Raw genomic sequence first — 8,945 nt, forward strand, 5'->3', positions numbered from 1 at the left:
TTTTACAGGGAAACTCTCAATGGTGGAATAAAGATATGGCCATTGTACACCAGAAGGCCAATGGTCTCGAGTCTTCAATCAGCATACAGTTCTCATTAAGGCACCAGCTGGCAAGAGGCACTCTTCTCCTGGGAAGGCAAGAAGGTATGCCTTGTCTGGAATTGGCTGATTTTGCAGTTCCAGGGCCACTGTCTTCCTAGAAGTGTATCCCAAAAGCCAGAGTTGCTGTGTGTGTGAAGAGCACGTTTTTCCCATGCAGGAGCCTAACCTGACATACCAGTGTCATGTGTTGCTGTGTCAACTCTTCTTCTGCACATGATTTACCTGTCCAGAACTAGGGAGGCCTGCTCTCAGTACTGTGCTCACATCCTTCAGAGGGTCCTGATATTTTGCTCATACAGAAACTTGCATTGCACATACCAAGGTAATTTTCATTCAGGTCTTTCAGATCTTTGCTGAAGGGCCTTTGTTGGTTTAGTTTAGTTTAGTTTAATTTTTTTCTTGGAGGGATATGTGGAGGGATTTTTTCTTGGAGGGATATGTGGCCTTGTCAAAAACAAGCTCACACTTTTTAGGAGTGCATCATTGTCTTGTTGTGCAGTCAGTAAACTTGGTGTGTGCAGTTGCTTGAAGAATTGCACCCACAAAAAACATAATGTTGCTGATTAAAACCACTCTTTGGAAAAAGTCAGCAACTGAATGGTGATATGGCGGACATAAAATTAAAAAGCAAAAACCAAAATGCTATAACTTAGTTATAGCTGTTAAAGGATTATGTTTAAAAATTACTGCACTACTAGCAAAGCAGAAAAATTCTTGAGTTAAATGGTCCCAGTAAGATCTTGTGATCTTATTACCCCTTAGACTTTTCAATATTGTATTCCCCTCTCAATAAACCTCAGTGGATAGATTTTTGTAAAAAAACATGATCATATTTGTCTGGGTCCTATTTAAGTCTTGATGTGACCCAGGATGCCTTAAGGATGTGCCACTCCTTAAGGCAAAGCAAGTGATGCAAAAGTTGCTAACTAATGTTCTGATGTATTTTACAGTCCAGTAGAGATGTCGTGCTCCGCAGTGGATTGTGTGAATGTCGAACTGACTCTTTCCAACTTTTCACGATACAGACTTGGACATTTTTTGCAAAGGTGAGGTGCGACTTGCTTTCGGAAAAAGATATAAAGATATGCCCTAAATTTTTCTCCAACAAATACATAGATCACAGGATTAATGCAACAGTGGATCATTGAGGTTGTTTCTGTCACTTGGATTGCTTTCTCCAGCTGACTTTTAAGTTCACAATTTGGGATGAAAAGTGAATTTTGAAATGTATGCAAAAAAGAAGAAATATGGAATGGTGTCCAGAAGATGAAGTAAAAAATCACGATTACAAAAATAAGTCTGACTGCCTTCTGTTTTTTCTCATTCTTGGATCTCAATAATGTTTTTAGAATTTGTGAGTAACTGAAAATCATAATGAGCATTGGAACAATAAGTCCCAGAATGTTCATCTTTAGAATAAAAGAGTACTTCCAATTTATTATGGAATCACTTGGATAATGAGCACTGCAAGTATAGCCTGAACTTTCCTTCTGAGTTTTGTGAAATACTACCCCAGGGACAGAAATAAGAACAGCAACAGCCCAAGTGATGACACTAGTGAGGATGCCGTAGGTAACTGTCCGGGCTTTCAAAGCAAACACCGCGTGCACTATGGCCAGGTACCTGTCCAGGGTCAGCAGGATTATGAAGAAGATGCCACTGTAGAAGCCAAGGAGGTAGACACCTGACAGAATTCGACAGAGCGCCTCCCCAAAAATCCAGTCGTGAACTGCGTAATAAGCCCAAAAGGGGAGAGAAAATACGAACAGCAGATCAGAAATTGCCAAGTTGAGCAGGTAGATGTCAGTCATACTTTTCAGTCTCTTGTATTTGACCAGGATAAGGACAACAAGCATGTTGCCTATCAGGCCAAATATCACCACTAAAGAATAAAGAGGTGGCAAAAATTTTGCCGCAAAGTGCTTTTCCTCAGTTCCCATGCATGGTGTCGAATCTTCGTAGTCAAATTCTGTTGTGAGTGGCCAGTTGGTGTAGTCTGTGGTTTCATTTCCCATGGTGTATTGGTCTGGAAAGGAATAAAAGACCATTAAACTAGAAGAATCTCCAAGCTTAGCAGTGAAGAGAATGAAACATGGTGATGTTCTCATCTGAAATGAGTTTTGCTGATGAGCACACAAGCATTATGATGTCAAGGTTTGAAAGAGAATGAAATTGCTGAGCTCCCAGGAAACCCATCTATACATCTGGGGAGTCACACTGGTGCATGTCGGAAGTGTGTCATTTCCCACATGTACATTGTCATGTGCATTTTTCCTCCTCAGTAGAGCCTGTCAGTTGCCTGACCCAGAGGGAGAGGATGGATGAATTTAATGAGTTGTGGGTAGTTTGGGGCTCTTGTGCTCATCAGTGGCTTTCCAGAGGAGTGTAGAAAGCCAGGAAGGCAAGGAGAGCACTGTGCCTGGCATACAGAGCATAGTCTTGCTTCTCATTGGGATCTGGCCACCTGCTCATCATGCTGGTCCATCCTGTAGCCCTTACCCATGGAGGACCAGGCATTGGTCAGGTGTAAATGGTGCCTGCAAAGGCACTGTGAAATGGGTGAAAAACAGCTGACTTCGAGCACTTCCTCAGGTTGTTTCAAGTGACATTCTGGGAGCCTTAATGCCTATGGGAATTAGGACAGTACTAAACACACCCACCTGTGCTATTGTGCGTGTTGAAGAGTGGAAAGTTGGCAGTGTTGATCAGGCAAACACTGGGTCTTTTACAGAGCCTAGGACAAGTGTAGGCAGTGAAAGTATGCTGGTTTCAGATACCTCTGGAATGAAATTGGTGCATGGTCCTGTAGAGAAAACAGACAGAAAAAGACCTTAGCAAACAATGCAAAAGAGTTGCTGTTGGAGTGGCCTCTAATATCTGTTTCTGTTGTGGCATCTTCCTGTTAGCTGAAAGGCCTCTCCACTGCTGTTTGGGGATGTAAGGAGTTTTGATTCCTTGTTTCAGTAGTTGTTTACAACCTTATTCACGAGCTGCAAAGTTCAGATTGGTAGAGTGTCTTAGAGAGAGTACAAAGGCAAAAGGCAGCAATATGGCTGTAGCTGAGAGTGTGCGCTACAGTTCTTCATGTGATGTTGTTCTTCACCCTTTGTCAGTCAGTGTTTCCAGTAAGGCAACAGTGAGGAAGTGCAAGGGTTGTGCAAACCCTCTGTCCCTTCTGTTTTGGTTTAGGAATGGTTGGAGGGACTGGACTTCCCCTGCATGAACAGGTCTGCGTGTCAGCTCCTCCAGCTGCCAAAGCCTCCCCTTTTCCCAAGTCCCTGGTAGGACTCAGAACCAGATACAGAAGCATAGATTTGTTTAACTTGATCTCTGAAAAGCTCAGGACTACTGTCTTCTCACAGACCCCCAGAGAACACAGAAGAATTCCTGTGTGTCCCATGAGAAGCTGAGCAGAGGATTTTGTGAAGTGTCAGAAGGACCAAAAGTGCTCCCTGCTCACTTAGTGAGGAAATGCAATTGATGCCTTTGGTAGCCACTCAGAGAGAGCTACTTGTTGTCTGTTTAAAGGGCTGCTCTGTCTTCCTGTGCCATCATGAATGCATTTATCAGATACTTCATGACAGACAGCTGGCTGCCCATGGCATGGTGTTAGTTTTGAAATCATCCTGTTCCTGGAAATGTCATGCCTGTTCTTAGACAAAGGCAAGAGAGCACTCCCAATGTAGAAGAGTTCAGGCATTGCATCTGGTCCAGCTTGCTGTGTGATCCCTGAACACTCATGTCATGCACCCGTGTTCTCTCCTTTCCTGAATGCACTTTTTTCAGTGGTGTGCTCTGCCTTGTGTGATTGCAGGCATCTTTTGCAGAGACCACAGTCTCAAAACCACCACCATTTCATTCTGTCTGCACTTGAGTTCTGCAAGTCTAAATGTCACTGAAGAAACTCAGCCTGTGGCTGGAGTGACTGAGACAGGCCCTGTGCTGCTTTTTAGTAGATAGTCAATTTAACTACATCTTGGGCCACTCTGAGCTGCAGCAGGTGAAATTTTTGAGGTGTCTTAAGCTCGTGACAGCTTATTCAGCTGTTTGAGAGAAGGCTGTTTTCCTGATATGTAATTACAGAGCACTCAGGATCCAGAGGACATAGTTTTGATTTGGATTCTTATCTTGGTGGATATATGTATAATACAAATAACTTTCTTGAACAAATTTTGTTGGTTACATGGTAGTAAAACAACTTTTCGTGTCTATATATGCACGAGTAAATATACATATACATACACCTATATATAGAATCATAGTACAGTAGAATTGTAGAATCATTTAGATCAGAAAAGACCTCTAAGATCATTGAGTCCAGCCATTAACTTAACACTGTTAAGTCCACCACTGAATCATGTCCCAAAGTGTCATATCTACACGGCTTTTAAATATCTCCAGGGATAGTGACTCAACCACTCCTCCAGGCAACCTGTTCCAGAGCTTGTTATCCCTTTCAGTGAAGAATTTTTTCCTAATATTTGATCTAAACCTGCCTTGGTGCACTTAGCCTTGTAGAATCTTTGTATCTGTATAAAAAGAAAGTAACTTTTATTTACTTCAAAGTTTGGAATTTATTTTGGGTCGTAACACCAGCAGGAAATAATTGTGGAAGCAATAAAACTAAAATTAACTGACTCCCTACAGATTTGTCTCCTTTGCTGTCCAAGCCTTGTGTCCTGTGAAAGGTTGACCCCAGCCAGCTGCTAAGGCCCCATCTGGTCAACCCCCTCACTTCCACACAGCAGGATCAGAAGTGCTGAAGAAAAGAAACTTGCAGGTTGAGAAAAAGCTGGAAAGAGAATGAAACTGAAAAAAAACCAGCAAGAGGTAATACAAAGAGGAATGCTTGTCATGTTCAACAAGCGGGCAGATGCAGTCCTTGAGCAATGCCTACTCTGGAAAAAACTTCCCTCTGCTCTTAGTTTTATTCCTGAGTGCAATGTTATATGGCACAGAATATCCTCTTGGTCACTTTGGATCACCTGTCTCAACTATGCTCACAAACCTAAAAGACATCACCATAAGGGCTGCTGGGAAGAAAAGTAAGTCCATCCCAGTTAGACCAAGCTCACCTTCCCACCACCACATTTTAGCTCTTGCCCTGTGCAATTGACACTGACCCTGGCTAGAAAGACAGTCTGTGCTGTGGTTGTTTTATTTACTGGCTCTGACCTGGTAGGAAATCTCACAGTATTTGTATGGTCCTCCTTTTCAAAACAAGCAAAAAATATTAAAAATATTTTCTGAGATGCTTTTTTAAACAATGCTTCTCCTTTGCACACAGGCAGTGTTAAACACAAAGAACTCTAGAAAACTGACTTGGATAAAAATTCTATTACTGGTTGCACTTGATTTTAATTTTTTTCATTTATCTCTAACCATATATCCCATTTTCATTTTTGTGCAGAAAGAAGCATCTTCTGCAGAAGTTGTAGCCCTTGACATGATGTCTGGTTTTGGCTCTTACATTGTCTAGGTGTGACCCTTCAGAAATAGGTGTGTTACAGCAAAGAGATCTCCAGGTTTATCTCTGCTCTTGTGCTGTTCAAACATAATTGGATCAATTCTGATTTGAGAACTTGTATTTAATTATTTTATTTCCTTTTTTTTCTGTCCAAAACTACACATGAATATTCAGAAAGTCTTAATTATTTGCATTTTCTGTACTGCATGTGGCCATCAGTGCCCCCTGTCCTGGCCACAGTCCCACTGTTACTGCATGCACAGGGTAGTTTTGTTTGCTAACAGAAATTCTGAATGATTTTTGCAAAAGTAGGCAACATGCCAAGGTTAAGGTAGACATATAAGAGGAGAACTTATTAATTTATCATGTATTTAACCATGTAGGAGTATCTAAATACATGAACAGTCCAATAAGAGGCTACTGTTGTTTCCCCTTGGAGGACTGGTTGTGTTCTGAGTTAGAAGAAGCTAGATACAGAGAGGTTTGGCCAATCATTGGGCCAAATACCAGGAACCTGGAAAAAAAAGTCATGCAAAGAACATTGAGTTACATCTTAGATGGGATAAAATTTGGTTTGCTGAATACTTGTAAATTTGTGAGCCCAAATAAATATAATTTCATTTCTTTAAGTTTTAACAAAGAAAACTTATGGCAACATCAGAAATTCTTGTAATGAAGGTGCAGCCCTGAAGTCTTTCCAGATTTCTGTATTTAGGCTGCTCTGGGAGAAGCCTCACTAGCTCTTGAGCATTAGCTGCTATCTACAGTGTCACTTTTAGCTAGAAGATGTCTAGGTGCTGGTAGGACTATCAGAAATGATATTGTCATGTCATTCAAGCAAAGCAGCTCCTGAGTTGCTGCAGTGACTTATTTAGGGATGACATTTGTCACAGCCCAATGAGTCTGCTGTGGTCTAGAGGGGATTTGGACAAAGCTTCCCCTCAGAAACCAGAACTTGTAGTAAGTTACAAGAGTATCTGTGCATGAATGGATCTCCTTATCTTAAAACTGAATGACCTTCCCAAAGTTCCCTTCACCTTTTTTCAGTTTAAGAAAAGATTTCTCTTTAGAAATGTATGAACAGGTAACACAGTGCTACTGCCCTTGCCCTCACTCTCCTTCTTTCACAAATGCCAGCATCTGGCACACAGAAAAAGAAATTGCTTCATGACTTGTAATCAGCTTAAAAGTATGTGTCAGCAGCATCTCGGGCATTTTTGAAGAGAGAGAAGTGCAACATAGCACTGAGTAATACTGAAACTTAAATAACAAAAAATAATACCACATATTCTGGTAGCAGGCCCTGCAAGAGAGGTACCCAGTGTTTCCTGCTCTACCTCTTTAACTTTGCCTTTGACTTTCTAGGAGGAGCAAAAGTGCAGAGAAATCTATGCACATACACCTGCACTTGCTTGGAGAGCAAGCATAAAAGTAAGAACTTTTCCTGAGTTACCAGGAAAGATGAAGGAAAATATGGAAGTGTAAACTAAATACTCTGTGTAAGACTCTAAACTGATAGTTTCCCTCAAAAACAACTTTTCATGTGGTAGTGACCACAGGATTTCTTTCTAGGATTTGACTGGGCAAAGAGCCCCTTCCAAAATTAAACCTTGCCTGGGAAACCTCTTCCTCTTTTCTAACAGCTGAGCATTAGAAACATTCAAAATTACTTGCCTCCTAACTGATGGGTTTTTTCAACCCTGCAAAACTTTGAAAGTAAAATATATTCTGGGCTGAAAAGAGCAGGCTTAATTCTTCGTGAGCCCTCAGGATCTGATTGTTTACATTCCCCATCAAAACCAGAAAGACAGTCTGGCAAAAATTCTGAGCTTTTCTGCAGTTAAATAGAGTCAGTCTACAGGCCTCAAGACAAAAGAAGGAGGATGTGTTCTTACCTAAACAAATGTACAGTAAAAGAATATCTTAAGCACTGAAAATTAGCATTCTGAGAAAGAGAAATTTGAGACCTGGATTAAGTATATTCCTCCAAATCATGAGTATATGAATACATAGGCTCTTCTCTTGTGTAAGCTAACTTCTGGGCTGGTACTCTGTTAGGGGTTTTTTTGCTGTGATGTGGTTTGGGGGTTTTTTTCAGTATCTGATAAAACATTGAATTTGGAGTAGTTCAGGCAGCAGTTGTAGTCATAACCATTCTGAGGATGAACTCAAGTACAAAATGGAAGGCTAAAAGCTTGGAGTGGAGGTTGCCAGCATATGCCATAGGATCATGTGATGTCCTGTTATTGCTCCAAGGGTCTCTACACTGAGAGATTCAAGCCCCCTGCTCTGTTGCTGTCAGCTGTTCCAGGCAAATGACAGTGCAATTCTCCCAAGAATGTAAAAAAATGAAAAAGAATTTGTAGGCTGTTGTAGTTTTTTGCTAATATACAAGTGGTAAATCTCATTTATCCAAGCAGAGGATCTCACCTTTTCGTGTGTGTGAGTAGAAAAATTCCAGAGTAGTACTGATGATTTTTATTAATGTAAAACCTCATTAAGAAAAATTGCAATCTGGGTATAAAACTGGTACCTCGTTGAGATGTAGCTGAGGTATGGAGTAAAGACTTTCTAATGTGGTGACTCAGAGACATTACATTAAAAAGAGGACCCAGTCACAATATCCCTTTAAAAATTATAATGAAATAACACTTTTAATAGATTAAATGTTTGAATAATAAGAGAAACCATGTGATAGGATAGGATAGGGATGGAGAACACCTGCCAACTGCATCTGACAGAGCAAGATGTGATTTAGATATGGAGCATTTAGGCTAAACATGAAGGATTTCATCTCTGACCAATTTTTATTCTTAGCAGAATGCAACTTCAAGCTATCACTCTCCTGGAACTGCTTCAAAACCAAGACCCAATAATTTTCTGTTACAAAAACAGATTATCATTTTCTACACCAATTGTCCAGTTGAATTCTCTACTTTCACTTTTAGCTTTATCCGAAGCTCTAAGGTAGTTACAAGACCCAATTGTTCCCAAAGATATTATTTCTGCTTCAATGTCAGCTCTACTACCACTGTCATTAGGCACAGTGACTCCCCACCCAGTGAATTTCTCTTAAACATACATACATTTAGATGGAAAGATAAAGGAAAAAATCAGCTACTTACTGTTTCACCAAGCTGGTCTAACTGTGGGTGCTTCTTCTTTGTGAACGAACATTTATCTGAAAATAGGAAACAGCACTTCCTGTGACATATTGCAAAAGGGGGGCAAGTTTCTTCTCCCCTGTAAAAGCTTGGTTTCCAGGATGAGGTCAAAACCGGTGGATGAAGACTTTATGGGTGCCAGCTTATTCTGCTCCAGCTGGGACTACTCCACCTGTACAGGGTTAAGACTGGCTGGTTCAATAAAATCCCAT

At 40.8% G+C, this 8,945-nt stretch overlaps 1 protein-coding gene across 1 annotated transcript; it reads right to left on the bottom strand.

Moving 5' to 3' along the window:
• Positions 1-1,046: 1,046 nt before the first annotated feature.
• On the bottom strand, positions 1,047-8,725 carry LOC115900898 (C-C chemokine receptor type 5-like). The gene is made up of 3 exons (XM_030943093.1): positions 8,695-8,725; positions 2,763-2,905; positions 1,047-2,128 (listed from the first exon to the last, which is right to left on the bottom strand). The coding sequence occupies exon 3, from the start codon at positions 2,115-2,117 to the stop codon at positions 1,047-1,049; it is 1,071 nt and encodes a 356-aa protein (XP_030798953.1). The 5' UTR covers positions 2,118-2,128; positions 2,763-2,905; positions 8,695-8,725.
• Positions 8,726-8,945: the final 220 nt, after the last annotated feature.

The sequence above is a fragment of the Camarhynchus parvulus genome, chromosome 2 (genome assembly GCF_901933205.1).
Source record: "Camarhynchus parvulus chromosome 2, STF_HiC, whole genome shotgun sequence".
Lineage (NCBI taxonomy): Eukaryota > Metazoa > Chordata > Aves > Passeriformes > Thraupidae > Camarhynchus > Camarhynchus parvulus.

Excerpts from the sequence above, each read along its gene's own strand:
- LOC115900898 (XM_030943093.1), bottom strand. The coding sequence starts at position 2,117 with ATGGGAAATGAAACCACAGACTACACCAACTGGCCACTCACAACAGAA.